Source organism: Cibotium barometz, chromosome 38, assembly GCF_041138505.1.
Source record: "Cibotium barometz isolate CiBa-2024 chromosome 38, ASM4113850v1, whole genome shotgun sequence".
In the NCBI taxonomy this organism is placed as follows: Eukaryota; Viridiplantae; Streptophyta; class Polypodiopsida; order Cyatheales; family Cibotiaceae; genus Cibotium; species Cibotium barometz.
In genome coordinates this window covers 13,693,951-13,719,059 of record NC_141083.1, presented here as the reverse complement: position 1 = coordinate 13,719,059, position 25,109 = coordinate 13,693,951, and the positions used below count along the sequence as shown (strand labels likewise).

The 25,109-nt window shown below is 43.1% G+C and overlaps 1 protein-coding gene across 3 annotated transcripts in view; it reads right to left on the bottom strand.

The window, feature by feature from the left end:
- Nucleotides 1-2,710: 2,710 nt before the first annotated feature.
- The window catches only part of LOC147616373 (peptidyl-prolyl cis-trans isomerase CYP59-like), an 83,771-nt gene continuing 61,372 nt past the window's right edge, over nucleotides 2,711-25,109 (bottom strand). For 2 of the 3 annotated variants that reach the window (XM_086777440.1, XM_086777439.1), the window contains 13 exons: nucleotides 13,853-13,922; nucleotides 13,583-13,700; nucleotides 13,252-13,302; nucleotides 12,982-13,073; nucleotides 12,796-12,895; nucleotides 5,864-5,983; nucleotides 5,697-5,774; nucleotides 5,536-5,582; nucleotides 5,338-5,393; nucleotides 5,220-5,260; nucleotides 4,451-4,565; nucleotides 4,123-4,288; nucleotides 2,711-4,028 (listed from right to left, as the gene is read on the bottom strand). In XM_086777440.1, the coding sequence (XP_086633566.1) occupies nucleotides 3,254-4,028; nucleotides 4,123-4,288; nucleotides 4,451-4,565; nucleotides 5,220-5,260; nucleotides 5,338-5,393; nucleotides 5,536-5,582; nucleotides 5,697-5,774; nucleotides 5,864-5,983; nucleotides 12,796-12,895; nucleotides 12,982-13,073; nucleotides 13,252-13,302; nucleotides 13,583-13,618 (1,677 nt within the window). In that variant the 5' untranslated portion in view covers nucleotides 13,619-13,700; nucleotides 13,853-13,922 and the 3' untranslated portion in view covers nucleotides 2,711-3,253. Of the gene's footprint in view, nucleotides 4,029-4,122; nucleotides 4,289-4,450; nucleotides 4,566-5,219; nucleotides 5,261-5,337; nucleotides 5,394-5,535; nucleotides 5,583-5,696; nucleotides 5,775-5,863; nucleotides 5,984-12,795; nucleotides 12,896-12,981; nucleotides 13,074-13,251; nucleotides 13,303-13,582; nucleotides 13,701-13,852; nucleotides 13,958-25,109 lie in introns of all 3 variants that reach the window. The other variant, XM_086777438.1, reaches the window with a different exon arrangement.

Here is a 25,109-nt window from a genome sequence, read left to right as displayed (position 1 = left end):
CAAGGCTATATAACTATCAACTCCATTATACATAGTATAGACTAGATATTACAACATCCCCACTAACGTCATCAGCACCCAACAGTGGATGTAGAACTCTGTGTCTGTGGATATGCTCTCACGCACGCACTCCACAGACACACACCGACACACATAAGAGCATATATTCACACAAAGGCCTTCGTACTGAGTTTCTATCAAACCTCCAGAGATGTAGGGTAGACTCGGCTATAATGAAGCCTGGCACTAAGGGAAGTAGCAAATAGAAAGAATTACTACAACAAATAAGTAGTTGATAGGGAAAATGCATCGCTAAATATAGAAAGAATTAGCACAATATCAACTCACTGCAACTTGGCCGAAAACTTCACAATGTGAAATCTGAATGTTCCACGGTCACGTCATAATTTTCCACCCTCATGGTGAATCAATTTTAGCTATTAGAGACCCATAGTTTGAAGTTGTATCTATGTCTTTTTTGGGTGTCAAGCCCTAGGCTAACTTGCTTTTGGGGCCAACATGTATCGAACCAATGACTTTGTATCTCATAGTTGAGATTCCTTACCTCAATGACCAATGTGACATTAGTAATCTGGATTTTATTTTACAAGCCCTTTCTTCACTAATAGAAAGTGCAATCACAACGCATTGTTAATGGCTATTACCCAAGCAAAGCCTCAACCCATTTCAACAAAGAAGATTTTTAAATATTCATTCCAACATGTGGAACACCCATAAAATCCAAGAGAGCAAGAGAGAAAATGAAAAGCATGCATGTGTGCACCCACATATGTATGTTCAAAATATCATGATCTTGCAACAACATATTTTTAAAGGTAAAATGGTCCCACAAAGTAGTACATCATAATTGTTTGGTTTTGGAATTGATGTCGAGGTTACCACTATATAGTTCAACTACCATACGATTTGATCTACTTCTTTTGAATCAATCCAAGAAAAATGAAAAAGGCTTCTAGCTGTTTCAGAATCATGTATCTTTTATGTTAATATAGAAGAGGTGAATAGTTAGCTAACATTTTAGCGACTTGTATCAAAAATTGTTCACTAGCATACGATTTATTCTGCTCCTTTCGGATTCTGCTCCTTTCGGATCACTCAAAAAAAAATGAAAAAGGCTTTTAGTTGTCTCAAAACAATGCATCTTTTATGTTAATATCGAAGAGGTGAATAGTTAGGTTAAATGGTAGTGACTTGTATCAAAAATTGTTCAAATAGTCTATATCATTGTTGATGTGTGTTGGCCAACCCTTACTCTATTTAAAAAGCAAATGTAGGTTGTCCTTAATAAGTTTGAACCAACCAATACTTGTCTCCCTATATAACCTGGCGAGTTTGATGAGTGTTACTTATATTTCTCAAGTAGGCATCTACTTGGATAGACATGATAACAAAGCATCAACTAACCAAGGTGGCACAAAGCCCTTAAAGGCTCACAAGGGGTGACCACACTTCAAAAACTACACTTATGCAAGAGGCTCTTAGTTATGCAAATGCCAACTCCTTGGGATCCAGTTACATGAGGACCACAAATGTAGTTCTAGTGCTACGCTACTTCCTCCAAAAAGTAAACATACCCGAAAGACATCTTGAAGTTGGAACCAAGACCTCCATATCATGCCTTGGATAAGGACATGCCCCTATGATGGATGATGCCATATGTGATGGAAACATGCAAATAATCAACTCAATGAGATGCTAGCATCTCAACACACTAGAAACAACTAATTGAGAGGGTAGAATACATGGCTTGGTAAGACTACATGGTATGACATGCTCACCCATATCCTCTAGCTCCATATGCCATCTGCGTGCAAATAATGGGACTAGAGGTTTATGGTTTTGGCAGCAAACCCTTCCCAAACTTTACAATTCTTTCCCATGCACTCCAATATTGTAGCCCAACATAGTTTTCCTTTCACATTCAAGTCCACCATGTGCAAATAACACCCCACAGCATGGATGATTCAACAAGGAGTGCAAAGTTGTGCACCAAAAGAGGAATAAGGAACTGTACTCACCATCCACAAGATAGTTGCACACAAGAGTGTGTCTTGTTAGACACGAAACAAGAGTTTCTTGCAAAAGAAACAAGTAGCAATTGCTTCACCTTGCAGAATTTTGCTTCTGGGACAGGAAATCAACCTCCATACGACAACTCGACATTAACTCACTACTTGATGTTGCCGACAAGCCTTCCATCGACACCTGCATTGTACCTCAACCCACCAAGTCTTACCCTTTCTCCTATGGAGTAAGTTCCCAGCATAGCTAGATAGAGGCTCAAAAATGATGGGAAAAGTGAGGGCTGACAATCAGAGTTATTCATTAATGATTGCTAGGGCCTAGTGAAGCTCTCAATGATACAATTGACCATGGCTTACCCAGAAATTGGTTTGAGAACCATTATTACCATTCACAAGGCAACGGACAAGTTCCCAACCACAAGCACAAGCCAAGCATGCTTTCAACGAGACTATACAATGATATACATAAAATCACTGTTAGTTAAATAATGCTTTTATTAAAAATCAATACTAATAATCTACTTATTACTATTACTGTTATTGCTATTAATCTATATGTTTGTTCTCTCTCACCTCACATGGATCATGGATGTGTCAGTGTGTGTCATAGGTCATGTGAAACATCGGCATCGATGTTTCATTTGTTGTCATGTGAGCATACATTATTAGTATCATGTAATGTTATTATTTATTGCAGATATAATAGTATAATACAATATAATTGTATTTAACCTATAGTTTAGGCAAGGGTGATTAATGTGGCAAATTCTCTCCTGGCTGTTGAATATTATAAAACTCCATTGAAAATTAAGTGCCAGGCTTACCTAGAGGAAAGTCAAGGCAAGAATGGACCACAGCTCTAATTTGCACCAAAGAACACAGAAAAGCAAGGGTGCATAAAATGCATTAATCTAACTCGCATGAAGCAGTAAAGGCCCAAAGAATCCAATGTCCTACTGGTGATGGGATAATGAATAATGATCAAACCCTGTTTACTGCAACAACAAACCATGCGCTTGCTTGAATTGCTGTTCAAGGCCATTGTACAAAAACTGGATGAAATTTGTTAACGAAGTGTACCTCTAGAACAGCTTGTAAAACCAGCAAATTCCATTTGAATATGAACATTAGATGCATTAAAATGCGGCACCGCGGGTAAGTCCATTCTGAAAGCCAGAACCCAGATAAACTTCACACTGCAATGAGTTTTACAGCTTAATGTTTTCATCACTCTTTTGCTTTTTTTGTTGTTCTTTTCTCACTTTGTCCTTGCTATGCCTGTAATCCTCCGGATGGTGATCTCTTCCTGCATATTTGTCTTCCATTTTCCTGCCTGAATGATGCCTTTCTGGTGAGCCCTCTGTTCGTCTGCTTTGTGTACCTGAAAGGCCATGCTTTCCCTCTTTCTCGTAATGCCTATAAGAATGGCGATCCTCCGAAAAACCTTCTCTCTGTCTGCTTCGTGCACCAGAGCTATCATCCCTACCATGTCTATCATGGTGCCTATAAGGATAGTGATCACCTTGCGAACACTCTCTGTGTCTTTTTTGTGTACCTGAGGTGACATGGTGCCTGGAGAAATGGCGCTCTTCAGGCAAAGTCTCTCTCCAACTCTTCTGCGTTTCAAAATTGGCATGCCTGGCATCCCTATCATAGGGTCTACTCCTCTCTTTATCAGGCTTCTTCTCATCAACTTTATCCTTGCTTTGTTCATACCCACCATCATGGCTTACTGCATGTACACGTCTCTCTTCTCTTTCTCTCTTCTCATCCATCACATAGCCCTGCCTTGCAAAATCCTTCGTTTCACGACGGGATACACCGTGTTCTCTACTTCTCTTTGAGTCATCTGTTGACCTTCTTGATGCATGTGAATCATTTGATCTGTGAACCCTTTCTTCTTCAGAACTCCCATTTTCATGGTGACCTTTCCTGGCCTGTTTGTTTTCTTCACCTGATGTATCCTCAAAAACCATATCATACCTGCAGGAAGTGTTAGATTTCTCGCAAACTGGCACCCTGTACCACCAAAGAGAAAAGCCTAAATGCTTAGCTTCTTTGAGTTATTTCTGCTTACCTCTTGCCAGTTCCTCCATGCTGACCTTCTGTGCTTTTAAGCTTGTATTTAGGCCTTTCTTGCAGTGTCTCCTTCTCAGCATCGTCAGGACAATCTTTTGCCAAATGGCCAGCTTCTCCACATTTAAAACAACCTTGGCTCTTGGCTCTTGGAGCGAAATTGCTACCTGTCATTACCATATTATATTTGAAGTGCATCATAAATACACTCTATGTTAAGGTGCCCATGGATGGTCGTTGACAGGATCAACAAATCTATGGAAGTTGATCTAAGTTCAGAAATACTCCTATGGAAGTACTCTCCATGCAAATTCTTTAATAAGACCAACCTTCCCCATCATCCTTGTCCTTCTTGCCAAACCGGCGGTATCGTGTCCACAGTCTCGATACACTTTGGCTAAAGTCAACATGAATTCGCCGGTCATCAATCAAAACATTGTCCATCTGTTATTAAAAAAAGAAAGGATATCTCTTAAGGCCACACAAATCATACTCCTTATTAGGCAGGATAAAGGGGATGTGAAAGGGGCCAAGGGTTGGGCATGCCCATGGACACTTTAAGTGTAGTGTGAAAGGGTGGCCTAGTATATATGGCAATATGGGTTCTAATCTCTTATTAACCATGATAATCACTTGGATAATGAGAATTTACTCTTTTCTTCCCTAAACCTAGACTAATCCTTGTAAATCTTTGTTAATCCATGTTTTCTAGGCAATCTTAGGCTAATCTACTCTCTTTCAGTACCATCTACTAGTGTAGCTTTAATTCCATATTATTGTATTAACAATTTTAAGTCCAACCCCCCATATCTTTTGAGCTCTTAGGTTGTAGAAAGCATGGAGGTAGCAAGGACTTTGAAGCTTTCCAACACCTAATTTTCAAGACAAAGGGTGTGCAGTTAACTGGCTTGTAACTTTATAACAATATGCTTGCTTAAAATCAAGAGCTCAATGGGATCAATTCCAGTAACATAACTTTCTATTCTTACTTTACAAAACATGTTGCATTTCAAAGCCCTCCTCAATGTGCATAACCCACTAAGTTGCATTAATACGTTTGAATTAGTTAAAATTTAAATTATTATGAAAATTTGTTACCTTGAAATAAGCAGCCTCGCAAGCTTCTTGTGTCTCGAATTCTGCAATAAACACCCAAAAGGTGTCAGACATGATGGCGTCTAATCAACTCCATATAAAGTAAGAGAATGCTACCAACCTATGAAAGCATAGCACAAACTGTCACCAGTCTTGTAGTCTCTGATGATATCAGCCCTGCTCATGCAGAAATACACTTGAGAACACACGTCAACTCAATTTTTTTTTAAAAGAAGATGGGATCTTAGTGCCTTACCCAAAGAAAGCTACTATGAAGATAAAATTGGGGTCCCAACTACAAGAAAACCCTTGTACTTACGCTATAATTTTTCCAAACCGAGAAAAAATTATTTCCAAGTCATCCTCCTACAGAAACATATTTAAACTTTACTTTTTGGGGGTTACATATAACATACCATTGATTTTTAAAAAACAAGTAATCCTCTGCCAAATGCAAAATCTCAGGTCAAAATTCTCTACCTGAGTTACAGGATTGAGCTTGCACACAAAGAGAACGTTTTCTGGCGGCTTGATCTCGGCTTCTGGAATGTCTCCTACCTGAGAGACAAAAATAATAAAATAATAAAATTATAATTCCATCCAGCAAAGTTGCAACAAAAAGGCAATTACAAAAAAGAATGCCTTACCATTTCAAGAACAACTGCTCGAGAGAGTGCTTCCTTGCGGCGCAAAGACTTTTCAAGCTCCTCTTGATCCAACTGCTCATCCATCGGTACCCAATCATCTTCCAGCCTTACTTCCTCACCCTGCACAAGTCCATACTCAGAAACCAATGTGCATACTTGATAAACAAGCCACTATTAACAGTTGCCTTCTAAAAGACTCGTCAAATCTCATGTGTTCATTCTATTCTTCAGATAAGCCATGACATGTTGATCAGGAAACTGTTGGTTCCCACCAACAATTCGTTCAGGACCTTGCTGATGATGGAATGGCTGTATATCCACACATTCAGCAGGATGCGCTCCCGGCTGAGACATCACATTCACTCAGAATGGAGAATGGCTTACTTTAAATCCACGTGCCAAGTCTCAACCAGTATGCTCCCACAATGGACCACCTAGCCCATGGATAAAGCAGATAAACCCCATGGATGCTGGACAACCAGTTATCAATCTCAATTCGCCTCTGCATTGCGTCAAACCAGTTGCTGCTATCGATGCTGTACACAAGCCAACAAACCGTCACAGCTGGCACAACTGCCAGAAGACACTCTCGTTTCCAGTATATACAGTACCCCACTGGTTGCGCCATTTATGCCCATGTGATATTTGCAACCCAGAGGGTTCTGTACCCCTATTCCTGGCCCATAATGCAAGGCTTGAGAGTTTGGCGAGATTGGGCCAGGGTTGGTGAGGCTTGTCAAGGGCCTCCAGTTATGGTTGTGGTCTCGTTGAGAGTGATGGAAGAACTTGTTTTTGCAAGCGCAAAGAAGATGCCTGCCGCCTTCTTGATCAAGGGATTGAAATAATTCAGTCGACTTGTGATTGTGCATTAGACAGCCAAGGCCAGCAGACACTATGCTGATTTCATCCTTGACACCCATGCTACTTTTACAACCCAGACAATGTCACGTGCAATACCCATGTGAATGACACATGGACACGCTTCCTTCCCGCAGCTGCCTTCTAGGCAAAGTAAAGGGCAGAGTATGGCCTGATTTGAGCAGCTTTGGCAGCCCAATAGGCACCGGGAGGTAGCCACGACATGGAACCATAGTTGGGACACATAGTTTTTAACATACTTGTACGGTTGCCCAAGCAAACATTTGCAAATGTATGTTAAATATAAGTATGTTATACATGAAACATACTTGCCCCTTTTTTTGGGGGAAAGTTTACTTTTCTTTGTTTACATTCCTTTGTTTTTGTTAGACATATTATGACGTATGAAATGGATTATATAAGTTCTCGTCTCATTTCTCATCGCCAATAATTTGGTGAAACAACTAGCTCAATCTCTCTAGCTTGGTTACTAGATCTTCTCCAAGAGATGTAGCCTCATCCTACTCCATGTCCAACTCCAAAAAACTCTTTAGAAGCTCCACCGAAAACACATAAGCTAACCTTAGCTGTAGAACACTTGCGCCTATGTGCTAGGGTTTTCCAAAGATAGAAAGAAGAGTGCAGCGGAATCATAGATACACCACACACAAGAGTCCTAAACTACTACTTTGTATCATGTACAAGAAAGAAGTAATACAACTGAAATTGAAGTACCAAGATATGGCTGAGAATGAAGACGTCAAATCATAGCCCTATGACCTACTGTTCACTCTTGGATAGCACTTCGTCTAAAGAGAAACGCTTTGTGAAGTACAATGCTGAGGAAAGCAGATCGATATGACGATTGGCCACCCACATATATACATGCACCAATGCTCCTAGTCGTCCAGCAATACTGTTGTCGGTCACCTGTACACGATTGCCACATCAATGTCACGTGGCCATTGCATTGTCCGACTCTGCTTGTCGGCTGCTATCTGATGGCTGGCTCTACCTTGCATACTCGTAGGTGTGTCACATTCTTCCCTACTTGCATAATGCATTGCAACTGCACGGTGTCCATATAAAGTTCCCTTCCATAAAAGGAAAAGATCCAAGCAAACCTCATCCAAGATACCCAAAATCCCGAACACTATGACACCACTTTGTGTCCACTGCGAAGGCTCACATTCCGTTCTCGCCGAGTCAACGCAAAGACCTGTAGAGAAACCTACGGATGACCAACTTCCACCTCATCAAGCACTCTCCATCCATCCAACCGTCCGTGAAAAAACATTGCAAACTTCTGAGTATCCTCCGATAGCTTATGAGAAAGAACACTCTAGAGAATGGCCGAGCAAAACTCTGCTATCTAAACTCCAGCCACTAATGCATCCGCTCAAATAAAGCATAAGAACTGCTTGCACCATCATCAATGCACCGTGAAGGAAGAAAGCAAAACCAAGAACCATAATCCTTAGAAAAGTTGCACCAAATCTCTATCCATCAGTACTACTCGGCATCTGTATGTCTTAACCACCCATGTCGTGTGGAACATACTCCAAGTACTACATCCATTGATACACCGAAGTCAAAACCTAGATTGTTGTTGGTACAGTCTCCAAGAAATCTATTTACTGTGAAGATACACCAAATAGCCTATCCTCCCATGACGAAGACAAATCTGATGACATGTCCTCCTCTGGTGCCTCCATGACATCAAACACTAAAGATACTCCACCCAATGCAAACGATAGGTGAGAAGGGTCCTCTTGAACAACCCCAAAAACTAAAGTGTCTGCCATTGAAGCCAAAGATTCTCCACTGAGTGCGAACGGCAATTGTGAAGACTCTCAATCAGAGACCTGGCTAAAAACTTCCTCTGTTTGTACCTGTGGCCCGATGCAATGAAGCACCCTGGGTGTGTGCTCAACCCGACAGGAAGTGATGCTTAGTGGAGGCAAGCCCAAGCAAATCTAGACTTGCTCCAAACCCCAACATTCTTCATCTCAGTCGGGGAAGGGAGCTCAGAATAGCAAAGGATACAAAGAAAGATTCCCAGAGAGCACCTCAAGAGGCAAGAAAGATAGGGAATTCAAACCTAAAAAGACACCTAAGGAAAAGGCCAAGGAGGGCATTATTGGTGGAAATCTCCAACCAGACGCACAAACGCGGTAGAAGGGGGAGAACCGATGTTTCTTTTGCCACACCTTGGGGCATGGTAAGAAAGATTGTACCAAGTGGGATGCTACACACGCCTCCAAGATCTGTGCCTCCATAGTAGCCACTGCCACACTTTTCTCAACGCCTCCCACATCAGCCACTAATGTCGTCCAACTCTTACTCACCTTAAACTAAGTAACAACAATGGTATTTGACAATAAGCAAGAGGGTCAAGTTATGGGCAAAAGAAAGCTCTCATTCGTGTGCCTATGGCACAACGAATCGATATGGGCAACTCTGAGGATGCCATTCCTCCTCAGTTGGCTAAAAAGATGAGTTGTACACTTGTACCCCATCATCTGGACGTAGACGGGTTCACACCCAGTCTTCACTCACATTTCCCATAAGGCTCAACAGTTTGAATTCAAGATTTTAAAGGCCACATTTCAGCAAACTTGATTGTCCCGACTCCCTTCTTGAAGTGCCTTAGCAGATCTTGCTTAGCATCGGGCTCTAGAATTAATCATGATAGAATTGACATCAAAACTCTCATTCAACCACCTCCCAAGTGGATCCTATAGCAAGGGTGCTGCTCTATCAAAGAGGGTGTGGTCTTCAGATTCGCTAGGTATCCCAATGGGATTTGGGGTTACTATAAAGCAGAGATGGGAGTGGGTGCTGTAGTGATTGCAAAATAAATTTGACAAATGAGCTAGCTATTAAGGAAACATGGTAGGCAAATTGGTGGTTTTAGAGATTGCAAACTCTCATTCAACCATCTCCCAAGTGGATCCTAGAGCAAGGGTGTTGCTCTGTCAAAGAGGGTGTGATCTTCAGATTTTCTAGGTATCCCAGTGGGATTTGAGGTTACTATAAAGCAGAGATGGGAGTGGGTGCTGTAGAGATTGCAAAATAAATTTGATAAATGGGCTAGCTATTTAGGAAACATGGTAGGCAAATTGGTGGTTTTAGAGGTCCACATTCTAATATCTGCGGCTATCTTCTTTCTCTCTTGCTGGAGATCACTAGCCTCAGCCATTAAAAAGCTTAACTCATTATACTGAGACTTTTTAACGAGTAGGTATTTCCAGCATTCCACTCATCTCCCATATCCATGCTCGAAAAGCCATAAAAAAAGAAGCTGAATGTGATTGATTTATGTCCATAGCCAGTAATCTGTTGTTCACCCAGTAACACCTTTGATGCAAAGGCTGGATGGTCTCCTTGCACAATTTCAAGATATTATGCTAAAGGATGATCTCCTACCTCAGCTCCCACCCAATCGCCTTGAATGATCATCGCATTGAGTTGATTCCCAAGAGAGAACTGCCCAGTAAGTTCCCCTATCGCCTTTGTAAGGCAAGGGAGGGCAAACTGGAGCATGAGCTTTCCCAATTACTCTGAGCTTGATTTATCTGGCCCTCATCCTCGCCCTTTGCTGCACATAATTTATTTGTGCAAAAGAAAGACAAGTCTGCACGATTATGTGTGGACTACAGGGCACTCAATAAGCTCACAGTTAAATACAAGTTTGTGATGCCCATGATTGAGTATATCCTTGAGCAACTCAATGGTGCTAAGTTCTTTTTGAAGATAGATCTCCAAAGTAGCTATCATCAGGTTCGGATCTTTGAGGCTGTCATTCCAAAAACGGCCTTTAGGACTGAACGCAACCACTACGAGTTTGTGGTGATGCCATTCGGAGTCCGAACTCACCAATGCACCAGAGCCATTTAACAAGATGAAGTCTAGGGTTGTTGTGGAGCTCATAGGAAAGTGTGCCTTCATCTTTTAGATGATATACTCATCTTTTTGCTATTGCAGAGAAACATGAGCAGGATGTTGAAAAGGTCTTGCAACTATTGCGAGAAAATGAGCTCTATATCAATGCAAAAAAGAGCGAATTTGGAGTTGAGGAAATCCACGTCTGGGATATGTCATCAGTGCACATAGGATTAACCTTGACTTTGAAAAGGTAACGGCAATTCTTGAATGGGATGTTCCCAAGAATACTTAGGAGATCCTCGTTGTCATGCATACAGTTCCCACATGGAAAAAATTTCAGACCTTACAACACCTCTTATAGACTTGCCCAAGGGCGTGAAGACGTGTTGGCAGTAAGTGACCGTTACAGGGAGAGCATTGGAGCATTTCATGCAATGAAGAAAGTTGCCTCTGAGTCTCTAGTTCTCAAGTTGGCTTCATGGGATGATCGTTTTGAGTTGATTACCAATGCCAGCAATTTAGCCATAGGAGTTGTCCTCTAGTAGGAAGGGCGCCCACGCTTATTATAGCCGAAAATTGAATGATGTAGAGAAGAATTATTCGGTGTATGGCAAAGAGATATCGAGTGATGTAGAGAAGAATTATTCAGTGATGACAGCTCTTAAGCATTGGAAATCTTTTCTTTACGGGAGGGAGTTCACAGTTAAGACACATCTTCAAGCACTTAAATGACTGCAAACCATGCCTAGTGTCCAATGGAGTGACAGATAGAGTCAAATCTTCCAACAATTTAGGTAGGATTGAATACATTCCTGACAAGAATTACCCCGTTGCTGATGCTCTAAGTTGCAAAGGTACCATTCAGACTCTGCAGGAGTCCATTGTGCTTGAAATGCAAGGAAAAGATTTGATAGTACGCCGTGGCCAGAATGTGAGCCCTAGTCCGGGACATGTCAGGCACGAGCTACGTAGGTCATTCTCCCAACCTTGGATGTCAAGGTCAGTCCCTTGACCCACTTGGAGAACATAAGCATTTACGTCACCTAGGGATAGTGCATGTAGGGGTCAGACCTATAGTTGAGCAAAAAAGCATGTAAGCATCATCTACAGGCATGGGCCAGCCCATAATGCTCCCATCATTGGGGGATGCCTTGTGTATGTTGTTCACACACCATACACCCCTGTCAGCAACCCTTATAGGCCATAAACAGACAGTCGGCCAGCTTATATACAGGCGGGCCACGCGTGTAAAAAGTACAACAATAAATGTTGATTTTTCCTCAGTTGTGGGACAATCGATGTACTGCAACACTTTTTGACATCACCGAGACAATCGATGTACTAAAATGACTTGTCCGATTGATATGTAACAACCTAAATATAAGGGTCCGTGTTGTTACTCAACTAGTTTTGCCACCATGTGCAAGCCTATCCAGTAAGATGACAAGCGGCTAGCATGGCCTGTAGTCTGCACAAAAATATGCCTCAAACAAATATACCCAAGAATGAAGAGTGGAAGGATCCAGCTTATTAGCTGACTTACTAAAATTTTAAATGATCTTCTCAGGAAGGTGGTTGACTAGCTGAAGACGATGCCTGGTTTGGAGAGCTTATAGTTATTGATGAAAGAAGAGTGGGAGGTCCTGATGGTCATGTGTCGGATGGAATGCAAAGGCATCTAAGATGCCTTGTAATATTTTTCTTGTCGTACTCTTTGTGGGGGTGAGCAAACATTTCTTCCAGGTACATGACATGTCTGAAAAACAGAGACAATTCTTCTATCAAAGTGCAAGTCGAAGAGAGGGCCATGGATGGCCACTCTGGGAGGTAGATTACATATGACGGGGTCTAAGGAAGTGCCAAACTAAGGGCTGTAGCACCATGTGATTTTTAGACAGGAAAGGTCCTATTTTCAAATCTGACCTAGAGGGCATGAGACTGGCAGGCTGATTGGGATCAGCGGCAACTCAGAGCAGAGAAGGCTCGAAGCCGAGAAGGTTTGATGTGCCGAGGATCACCAAAGAGCTGACGAGACCCAACATAGATCAAGTGATTCTAATACCACATATATATCTATACCATCTTATTTGTGTAAAATTCAAACATATGACAATAAGCCCCCCAAAAAAAAAAAAAAAACACAACAACAACAAGAAGGTACAAACTGAAGGCTAACCATTCTTTACCTCAGCTGCAGGCCTCAGTTCAGGTGATTTTTCAGGTATCAACTCAGAAAGCTGCACTGGGTCCTCAAATGGATCATCCAGCACATAAGTGTGCTTTATTCTATTCAGCCAAGACAAAATAAAACTTAAAACAATCCTAATGTAACACTCAACTAAACATAAACTTGAATCTATTAAATGAACCACCTTATATTTTTTAATGGGCGCCCCTTCTCATCCACAAAGGCTTCATTTATCCTCATCAGCACTTCCTCGCCCTCTGCCACTACTCCAAACACCTACACTTTCAAAAGATTACATCGGCACATATCGAGCTTGAACCAAAGTGCTAGAGCTCTTTAACTGAAGTAAAAAGCGCGAGTGGCTGTCGCACCATGCTGCCCATAAGGGGGCGTGACTTGCACCCCAACACCTAAATATAAAACATAAAACCCACACAAAAAAGGTTTTTCATACCGTATGCTTTCCATCTAAATAGTCAAGATCTGCCCGGGTAGTAATATAGAACTGCATTCAAAGAGTAAAACAACATAGCCTTCTTTTGCATGTGCTCACATAATTAGAAATACCAAAATTTAAACTTTGAGTGACTAAACAACACCCTGCCCACCAGAGGGGCCCATCATGACCACCTGTAAGACTTGGCGAAGCCCCTCCCATCCCACAGGGGGATGTTCAATAGCGAGACAAACATAAAAAATACATCACTTTGTTTTGCTTCAAACAGGTTTGATTTTGTGTAGGCCAAAACATGCATTTCTTGTATCCAGAGGAGACCAGGACTTACTTGAGAAGCATTGAGATTTTCCCCTGCGCTTGCCATTGCAACTATGCCGACCTTGTCATGCTTGATGTCTTGGTGAATCTCATCATTGAAAAATCTTGCCTGCTCTCCATACAAAAACCTGTGGGTGCATCAGAGCACAAAAAGGGTTGATTGTTTATATCAAGGGTCAAAAAAAGCACCACATTGAGGGTCCAAAACAGGATCACAATAATAAGCATCCTTGATAAAAAAACACACGACTTTAGAGAAAAGAGATAGCAGATGATTTACTTGTAGATTGAGTCTCCACCAGATCCAGTTCCAGTTGGGTCACCAGTTTGGACTATAAAGTCTTTTTGGACTGTGTGAAAGACACAGTTATTGTAATACTTGATCCTACACTCGAATGCATCATCAAAAAGTTAAAACTGCAGAAAAATAGAGAGCTCAATGGAGATGACTTCCATCGATTCCCCACATATTGAAGACTTTCTGAAACAATAAATCATACACAATATAATCCTAAGTCCATGGTATAACTCAGATGATTAGATGCCACCAACTTATATAGTCATTGACCCTTTACTTGAAGATTTCTTGAGTACAAGCTTGAAAGATGGGAGATTGTCCAATCAACAGTGCATTAGCTTTAGGCATGTTTGTCTAGAAATGACTTGCACACACGAGCTTGTGACCATTGCCTAGATTTTAATGCATGTGAATGTCCACAGGACCGAGGACAACAAGGAGCCCCTTTGGGAGTTGGGTACATATGCTTGCAGTTATTATAATTGTGTAGTGTGCAGGCCATTAAAAAGAGGAAAAATTGGGTGCCAAGCATTAATGTGGTGTGGATATTGTTAAAAAGGTGACCGACTAGGTGAATGGGCTGCTCTTGGCACCCACCCATGCAAACGTGGTGGGCTGCCTTGGAGGAGTCCATACCCCAGGACTCACATGGATTCAGTTGAGGAGATCTACAACCTCCTTAAAGTATCCACGCCTCTTCTTATCGCCTAACCTCTCCAACCCCACCGTGCTGTACGGAACTTACCCACCACCATTTGGAGCAGTACATCTTTCCCATCTGTACAGACAGAAGTAGCAGTCCTCTTGCAACTGTACAGCCTGCTGCTTACTGCTGTACGGACAACCCTCTCCTGGCTGATTGCTGTGTAGACCTCCTTTTATGTTGTTAGCGTTGTAAGGATTTCCCAAGTTGGTCATAAACTGCCATTCAAGCATATGAAAGACCTGTACAACCATCTTTGGGCTGTCTACTGTACGGCCAACTCTCGACAAACCACAGCCCGTTTTACATGTTCCACGTGTTGCATCTCTACAGCCTGTTTTGGAGCTGTCATATAAACCTCCTCTTCTTTTGGAAGTACCAAGGGAAATTGAAGTGCTGGTCCTCATGTTGGAGGTGATGTGGAAGTTGTTCAAGTTGATTGGAAGGTCTATTTCAAGACTTTCAAAATCTTAAAGAGTTGGTCAATGTTTTAAACAACTGGTGTGAGCTGCCTAAGCTGATTGAGAACCAAACTCTCTGGGTTGAAGAGGAGCTTTCCCAAGGTATCGATAGGCTTGTGACAGAACTTTCGAGAACTAGAAGATCCTGTGAAGGGTCAGTGATTGGTCCACTCTCACCGAGGATTTTCCACAAGAATTGGGTAGTGTAAACCCAACGGGACGTGCTATGACAGATTCCACCACGTATCCAACAGAGAGAAAAATAGAGAGAGAAGATGGAGAGAGAGAGAGTATGTAACTTGGTTGAACACAATGCTAATCAATACACTTAAATACACCAAGATTTAATAGACAGCATGCTCAATACAAGAAATAATTTGCTGAATTGACAAGAGATGCACAGTGAGCCGGAATGCCTCGCTCCTCCATCAAATAAAGTATATTGAGCTTGAGTACATAGTGTCATGGGCATTTCTGACCAGATTTCCATACCAATGCATATGAATATAGTATTGCAAACAATATGGTTGTCGGTGTAGACTTGCAATTCACACTACCCTCTCACGTGCCCATGTCCCCTACCATCTTCTCTATATTGTTCCACCAACACATGGTAGCAACAATCTACAAGAAAGCATGTAAGACGAAAGAACACTACACAAGGTATGGGAACATGGAGTTTGTTCCTTCCTCTTGCTACTTGCTTCCATATTTAAGCATCAAAGCTTACCAATGACAAGTAGAATCCATGACAGTGGAAGTCTACACAATGGAAGCGTTTGGAGTGTTAAAATCTTCACTCTGTCGCCATCCTTCGCGACAAAAGTCTTCAAGAGGATGAAGGGAACCCTAGGCAAGCTTCCCCTATGGTTCAACTTGAGAAAGGAAGACTGAAATTAGGGTTTTCAGTAAAAGACCAGATATTGCAGCAAATATAAGAGTTGTTTTGCTGAATTTCAGTCATTGTTGCGAGTGTGGGAGAGTGAACACCACCTGGAAACACTTTAGAAGCTTGGAAAATACACTAGCAAGTTTGTATATGGAGTTGGGAAGGAGAAAGTGTAGAAAATACAGCCAAAAGGCCTCATGAAGAAGGGCACCAACTTCTAGAGACAGAGAAAAGAGACAGATGATGAGAAGTCCACCCTAGGTGTCACGTAGAGAGGACAAGTGACTCGTGGTGCAACTAGGATGGACACATGGCTAGTTGCTCCCTTTGTACAAAGGGGATAAGGTCTGGGCGGTGGGCATTCAGTTTTGTCCACCTCGAGACATTAGTGTGTGCGAACATGGGGCTGGTCATATTTATAAGTGAGTTTTGGTCACCCAAAACTTAATGAAGTGTGTACACACTCACTTATAAATTAATGCAAATTCCTAAGGCTAGGTTTATGACCAATACTCATAACCATGTCAGCAGACAGTTTCACACACACGGTTCACGGGTGGACGTCCCCTTACCCATAACTACACATTGGATAGGCAAGCATGAAAAAAACATGCAAATTCAATTGCAAGCAAGTACATAAAGATGCTATACAATGCAGCATTGGTATAGACAATCCCCGTTTACAAGACTATACCAAAATAGACGTGCTCCAAGCAAGTACACAAGGTACTAGACCCAATGGAACACCAATCCCCCAGGCATTTCTGGGCATGTACACACAAGCACAAGTCCCAGCAGTAAGCCATGTCACAGTATCACATGAGTGGCATTAATCCCCGGCATATGTAACTACTATGGACACCAATCCAATGTACATACATAATGAGAAAGCATAGATGGACCAATCGGGTGGCCAAATGGTGAAAGAGTAGGGTTTAGAGAACTTTGCACATGACACAGACTGAACGGGGAAGAGGCCCCGCTTTCTTTCTAGAATTTATTCAGGAAAAATCCACAGGCTCGCAAGCCAGGATCAATGCATCATGAAATACAAAAGCAAACAAATATGCCCATGTAGAAACCAACGTCGTAGTTGATATCGATGTACGAGATCCCGTCGTTGAGCACACCAAGGGGATGGCCCACAAGATCCCTCACAAGGCTAGTACCAAATCCAAGGGAAAATTTGCTTAGAACTTGAGCAAAAGAACAAATTCTCCAAAAGTTTAATCTTTCCACACGAAATCCAATGTACCCCGAGCTTGTAAACAAGGTACATAAGTGATAAGAGTAGGTGATGTAGTTGATGATGTTCAGCAATAGATTTGACACCCAATCTGGAGTAAAAACAATCCAAAAGGCCATCCAGTTGCTGTTTTAGGTTGTACAGAGATGTACGTACCAGAACACGTCCATGTGCGGACAACAGTCAGTCGGCGCAGACAGCAGTGCGGCAGCAGCCAATCGGCGCAGAACTACAAGCACCGTACAGTTCCATATAAACTGTACGAATCCAATGTACAGCCGGATGATGACGTGGCAAGGGAGTCGTCAGAAGCGTTTTGAACAACAGTAGGGCATTGATAGAGAATTCCATGCTTCGATGGTGATGGGGAAGAGAGGTTCATGCTTGTTTTACACCTGTGAGAGTCCTGCTTTTTGCCCAAAGGCTAGCCATGCTTTTGTTTTACTTTTTGCTTTGTTTTTCTCTTTTTCAGTTTTTAAAATAAAATACTACTCAAATATTCAAATAAGGCCGGCTTTTCCCAAGTACTTTTGTGCTTGGTTTTTTTCAGCTTTAGACTTTTTCTAAGCGCTTTTATGCTTTGCTTTTCCAACTTTAGGACCTTGCTTTTTAACCCTAGAGTTGCTTTTTGAAAAAGCAGCTTTTGCTTTTTGGTCTTGCTCAATCCCCTCTTGCCAGTGATGCTCCTAGCTCGCGGTCAACTTAGTTTGACTTTTTGCTTTTCTCTACTTTCTAACCAAAACTGGTGCTTTTCCATGTTCAAACTTTATGGTCCCTATGCCCGTGCCTTCTTCCACCAATCTAGTGTTCTCGCAAGGGCTCCATCATGTGAAAGTGCTAGAAAGACCAAATAGTTACATTCCCTCCCTCTTATATCGCAGTTGTCCTCAATTGAGGAGAACAAGTGTAGCAGGCATGTCCATGTGTTCCAAGTACTAGCCCCATCTGGTGAGCTTGTGCATCTGGACATCCCACATGTCTGTGATGTCATCTGCTCATCTGGCAACATCTCAATGTCTTATCTTTCACCAATGGCTTGTCCTTGATGGTTTTTCTTCATGACCTATCAAATGTGTTAAGTAAAAGATATCCATACTTACCTCCTACAAAAATTAGACACAATGTAGTCACAAACAAGTATGCATAATTCGCATCTATTGGGTATTCCAAGTACTCGCCAAGTAGTCTGGAGCCCAATGGACTATCACATGCCATAAAAACAGCACACAAAAGTCAAAGAAATTCAAACATATATTAGTATGCAATGCACATGTAAAGATCCTCTTGTTCATAGATTGTCCTATCATGGTCAAGCATCTGGTATCATCGAAAACCACTCAATCGATCATAACCACTCATCTGGGACATCTGGTCACTATGACTGCTCAAGTGTTCATCAAATACAGTCATTTGGGCTATCTGGTCCCTCAGACCACCCAACTAGCAAATAGTCGTTTGGGCCATCTAGTCGCACACTAACTACCCGACTATCAAATCCAACACAGTCATATGGGCTATTTGGTCACTATGACCATCCAACTGTGAAATCCAAGGCATGTGGCACAAAGGCCGCCCAATGGGTCATATGGGATCACTACCACCCAAATAAGGAGGGTAGATGTTTCTTTTGTCATACAAAAGGACATACTTCTCGGGAGTGTCCTAAGAAGCCTCCAAAGCCCGCCGCCGCTGCCTCCACAGCTTCCGTGGTGAGCTCAACTCCCACACAGACCCCAGTGGCTACCCCTAGTTCTTCAAATCCCGATGCTTCAATTGGAACAATTATTAGCCAGGAGCTTGAAGATAAGCAGAAAGGCGCCCATGACCAGGAGTATGAGCGCAATGAATTGCTCAAGTCCTTTGGCTACATAGGTGGCCAGAGAGTCATCGTCTTGTTTGATAGCGACAGCACCGAGGATGTGGTCACGGAACAGGCCGCTAGGCGTGCCCGTTTCGTCCTGACTTCGGTGGACAAACACGTTGAGGGTTTTAGCACAAGCATAACAACGAGCGTCAAGTATGAAGCTCTAGGTGCTAAATTAGTTATTCAGGGCATAGAATTTGTGCGTGATTTTATGGTTGCCCCTATTGTAGGAGGGGCAGACATAATTTTGGGTATTCAGTGGTTTCACAAGTTTCTTCCCGATGTCAAGTGGGACAAACACACGTTCGAGATCAATCGAAATGTGTCAAACGCATAGTTGTTTAAAACGTGTTTTTTTCATGGAATAAAAACCGTGAACATTAAGAAACGTTTTTTTTTGGGAACGCGTTTTTTTGTAGATGATTTTTTTTTTGTTTAAAAAACCTTGGATAACGTGTTGCCTATCGTACTTTTTTTTTGCTTCTTCGAAGTTGCTACCGCCGCCCTCCACCGTACACGACCTGCTATTTGCACGCTGCTCTGCCTGCTGCTCCACTGTCCACGCCTGCTCCCTCTGCAGCAGCCTCCGCCTCTCTATTGCTCCCACAGGCCACCTCAAGGGCCAAGGCTGAGACCTGCTTCAATCTCTGGAGTCTGCACTATGCAAGCTGCACCCTGGTCCCTCCTATCTGCTGCAGGCAGCAAGTTGCAACCTGCTCAGTGCTCCCGCCTCTCTACTGCTCCCATAGGCCACGGTCCACCTCAAGGCTCAGACTTGCTTCAAAGTTCAGTCTCTGCACTGTTCTGGCTGCACCCTGGTCCCTCCTATCTACTGCAGGCAGCAACCAGCTCAGTGCTCCCGCCTCTCTACTGCTCCCACAGGCCACGGTCAACCTCAAGGGTCAGACTTGCTTCAAAGTTCACTCTCTGCACGGTGCAAGCTGCAATCTACTGCGGGCAGCAACCTGCTCAGTGCTCTCGCCTCTCTACTGCTCCCATAGGCCACCTCAAACCTGCTCCTTGTGCTCAGTGCTCTCGCCTCTGCCATTTGAAGCTCTGCTCCCGCCTTTTGTCTCTTCTACACCCGGCTTTGCCCCATTTGCTCTTGAGTCTTGAAATGGACCAAACTCCCGATCCATAAATGCACATGTAGAGGGCCTAACTAATTACAATGAAAGTGGCCAATCCGGGTGGAGATGCAAATATTGTGGTGACATTTATAAAGGGAAGGCTACCCGTATCAAAGCCCACTTGGCCGGGTTAAAGGGAAAGGGCATTGCTATATGCCCTAGAGTGCTCATAGATGTGGTGAATCAGGTACGAGCACAGATGGCTACAAAGTCTCAAGATGAGAGAGAGCAGTTGTCGGGCAGTGGTCAAGGTGTGACCAAAAGGGCAAAGAATCAAGAAGAGGAAAGTGAAGGATCGGGTCAAGCTAGGCAAGATATGGCTTCAAGTTTAGTGCACATGCAAATGCCTGTTAGTGGCGCACAGTCACGTCCACCTAAGTTACCCATGGTGAATGCATTGAAGAGGGGGAGTGTGAAAGCAGGCATCCAAAAGCAAGCCGTGGCAATAGCTACCAGGGAGAGAACCAAATTGTTTATTCAATGTGCATTATCCTTCCACATATTGAAGCGGAAAAGTTGCATGAGGATAGTGAGCCGCATAGGCTATGAGTGGGAGGGACCTTCATACAAGGCCTTGCGAACTCATGAGCTCAGGAGAGAGCGTATGCAGCTAGAGGAGGACATACAACCCCTTAGAGCTACATGGGAGAAATATGGATGCACACTTCTATGTGATGGATGGTCAGATGTACGCAAGAGAAGTGTGTATAACATTTTGGTGTCATTTGGAGACACTTGCGTGAGGCTGTGATGGAGATAGGCCCAGAGAACATAGTGCAAGTTATTACACATAATGGCTCTAATTGTGTTAGTATGGGCCGTATGTTGCATGAGGAGTTCCTAAAAATTGTTTGGACTCCTTGTGCATCACATAGCTTGGACTTGTTGATGGAGGACGTGGGAAAGATGCCATGGGTTGCCAAAGTGTTGGCCACTTCAAAGTTCATTGTCAAATTTGTCACAAAGAGGCCAAAGGTGCTAAACATCTTTAGAGTAGAGAGTGAGCTGCAACTCCAAAAACCCTCCTCCACTAGATTTGCCTACATGTTTATTCTAGTTGACAGGGTACTACGAGTTCGGGCCAGACTCTTGCGCACAGTTGTTTCACGCGCATGGTTTGAGATGAATGAGGTGAAAGAAAGAAGGGCCAAATATGTGAAGTTTGAAACCACTGTAATGGGAGATGAAGCCTTTTGGAAGAAGGCTGAAGTGTTGGTGAGGATTCTACAGCCATTCTACAGTGTCTTACGCATCACCGATATGGAGGGCAGCACACTTGGCTTATTGTATGAGTATATGGACAAGATCGGTGAATGCATTAACAAGGCAGAAGGCTTGGAAGACACACCTAATGAATTTTAATGTTTTATGTATAATGGTATTATGTTTTAATGAATCAATTACGGTGAGGGATCTTCGCAATGCGTGGCTCACTCAATGGGATTGGTTTCATAGACCAATTCATGCTGTTGCACACATCCTTCATCCTCTGGTCATTGGTAAATCGTTCCTTGGTCATTGTTTTCATGCACAAGGTTAACTTTTATACATGAAATCTGTGGTTCCAACATCCTAGGCTTAAAAACTATAGATACAGGCCAGAATTACAGCTTTAAAAAATTAATGAAAAAAAAACTTATTTAAAAAACTCCTCCAAAAATAAAAAACGTTTTTAAAAGTATAAAACTTCCCATTTTAAAAACGTCTGGCAACTATGGTCAAACGCCCCAATGACCATTAAGTGTGAGCCAAGCTCATAAGCCACTTGCAGGCTAAGCGAGCAGTCAAGAAAGGCGCACATTGTGCGATGATATACATCCAGACAACCCAAATGGTGGCCAGTGCTTCCGAGAAGTACTCGGCTCTCCATGAAAAGTTCTAGAAGATTTTTCTTCGGGACAGCCTCCCTCCCTAGCTCCCCCCGTCGAGAGCGAAGGACCACCTCCTCCAAGGCTCAGAACCCCCGAGCAAGTTTCCGTATCGCCTTTCCAAGGCAATGGAATCGGAGTTGGACCGCCAACTCCAAGAATTGTTGCAATCTCGCTTCATCCGCCCCAACGTGTCGCTATCTACAGCACCGATCTTATTTGTCAAGAAGAAAGATGGATCTTCCCGTTTGTGTGTCGATTATCGTGCACTAAACAAGCTGACTATCAAAGGTAGATTCCCGATGCCTCGAATAGATTATATTCTTGAGAGGCTGAATGGAGCAAAGGTGTTCTCGAAACTTGATTTAAAGAGTGGGCACCACCAAGTGAGGATTGTGGAGGGGAGCATCCCCAAGATAGCCTTCCGTACGGAACGGACCCACTATGAATTTGTGGTCATGCCATTTGGCTATGCCCCAGCTACACTTAACTGCATGATGATGCGTGTTTTCCGAGATTTGATTGGAAAGTGTGTGTTCACATTTCTAGACGACATACTGGTATTTTTAGCTACAGTTGAGTAGCATGACATTGATGTGGAGAAAGTCCTTAAGTTGCTGGAAAGCAACGAGCTCTACATCAATGCAAAGAAGTCGGAATTTTATCTGTTCTAGGTGCATTACTTGGAATACATAATTAGTGCCGAAGGCACTCGACTTGATCCGGCTAAAGTGGCCGAGATTGTCAATTGGGAAATACCTCAGACAACCTATGACATCAGATCCTTTGTGGGTATATGCCAAGCATACTCAGCCCACATAGACAAGTTTTCTGACCTCTCGGCAGATCTCACCGATCTGCTAAAGGGAGTGAAGACAAGAAGGCAACGGATTCGAATGACTCCACGAGTGTTGGAGGCATTCAAGAACCTCAAGGTGGCTTTATCAGAAGCGCCTTGTTTAGCACTTGCCTCGTGGGACGAGCCATTTCAGGTGATCACCGATGCGAGTAACATCGCAATTGGAGGTGTGTTACAACAGAATGGTCATCCAGTAGCTTACATGTCTCGTAAGTTACTGCCCGCAAAGAAAAATTACTCAAGCTATGATCGTGAACTCCTTGCAGTTATTCAGGTCTTGAAACATTGGAAACATTTTCTTTATGGCCGTGACTTTGAGGTTCGCACTGACCATCAGGCATTACACTGGATTCAGACAATGCTAAGTGCACAGTGGAGTGACCGACAGCACGGTTGGAGCCAAATATTCCACCAATTCGGTGGTATGATTGAGTACCTTCCAGAAAAGGCCAATCGAGTGGCCGATGCTTTGAGCAGGGAGAAGGGTTGAGTTCAGACCACTAGACTCGACCTTGTTGGTAAAGGACTAGATGACATGAAGCACACGTACGCAGATTCCGAGGAATTCGGTACACAATGGGAACAGACATTGGATGCCACAGGACCATGCCACTTTCTGATACGTGATGGTTGGCTTTTCTACAAAGGCCGACTGTGTCATGAAGTCGTTTAGGGCAGCTCTTCTCCATGATGCCCATGACGCCGCTACTGGTGGTCATAGGGGCATGAATTCGACTGTGGAGAAATTGGAACGCAATATTATTGGCCAAAGATGAGGCGAGATGTGTTTACATATATACAACGCTGTGATATTTGTCAAAAGGTGAAAGCTCCTCGCAGAAAGAAGATAGGGTTATTCCAGCCCTTGCCAATTCCTGAGGGTCCTTTCCAAGATATTTCAATGGACTTTGTCACAAATCTGCCTCCCAGTCCGAGTAAGCGTAATACGCAGTGCTTAACTATTGTTGATAGATTTAGCCAATTTGTTATGCTTATTCCTTGCAGGGCCCATGTGACCGCCGAGGATGTTGCCTAGTTGTTCATTCGGCATTGGTACCCGATTGGCGAGATTCCTAGGACCATAGTGTCAGACCGAGATGCCAAGTTTACCAGTCATTTTTGGAGGGCATTGTTTGATAACTTTGGTACTAAATTGAATTTTTCCAGTGCATTCCACCCACAGACGGACGGCCAGACAGAGATATACAACCACTTGGCCTTTGATGTGCTGAATTGTTATGTCCACGTTCAGCAAGGTAAGTGGGAATCTTATTTGCCTTTAGGTCAAGCTGTTTTGAATGAATCTTTTTCTTCAGCTATTGGCAGGACTCCATATGAGGTAGCGTTTGAAAGATCTTTCGAGTCGTTTTTGACCAGGACCTTGTCTTCAGTACCTGAAGCAAACAAAGTGACGGAGTCTTACCAGGAGATTTTAGAGTCAGTAAAAGACAAATTGGCCAAAGCGCAAGAGGCCTACACTCGACAAGCCAATAAAGACAGAAGGGATATGAAGTTTTCAGAAGGGGATTGGATTTATCTTCGGATTATGAAGCAAAGGTTGAAACAAGTGGACAAGCGATGCCCAAAGTTGTCTTTCAGGAGCTTCGGACCTTTTCCCATCCAGAAAAAGATCAATGAGGTTTCCATGCAGTTAAAGCTACCTCCGAGTTGGACTATGCACGATGTGTTTCACGTCAGTTAGTTAAAGCCATATGCCGGTCCGATCCCTTCAGAAGTTAAAGACAAGGCGGAACCAGATATTGTTGATAAAGCAGGTTTCATGACCGACGGACCCACGAAGCGGTACGGCTTGACAAAGTTTTTCGAGGACTATCCGGCAAGCTATGCAACTTCCGTCAAGTTAAGCAGAAGGGAATGTCACGTGCATCCCGCACTTGGACGCCACGTAGACATATCTGTACAGAAGGTGCAGGGCTTGGGATGGTAAACTGGTCCCATGTGAGCCCTGTCCGGGACGAGTCAGCCAGGGATCCATTCTAGTCGTCCGAGATCAGGTGTGCATTGTCTTGCACATAAGTCCTGCACATAAGTCCAAGGTCAGGTGTGCACTGTCCTGCACATGAAACAATGCCACTCTGCGCAGTGAGTCTCCCTCTCGAATGATGTCAATGATTCTGTGTATCTAGTATGGTACTGGATGCCAGATCATTGTGTAGATCGTTAGGGTTTGCTTTTAGGAAAGGGGCCAGCCCATAGGG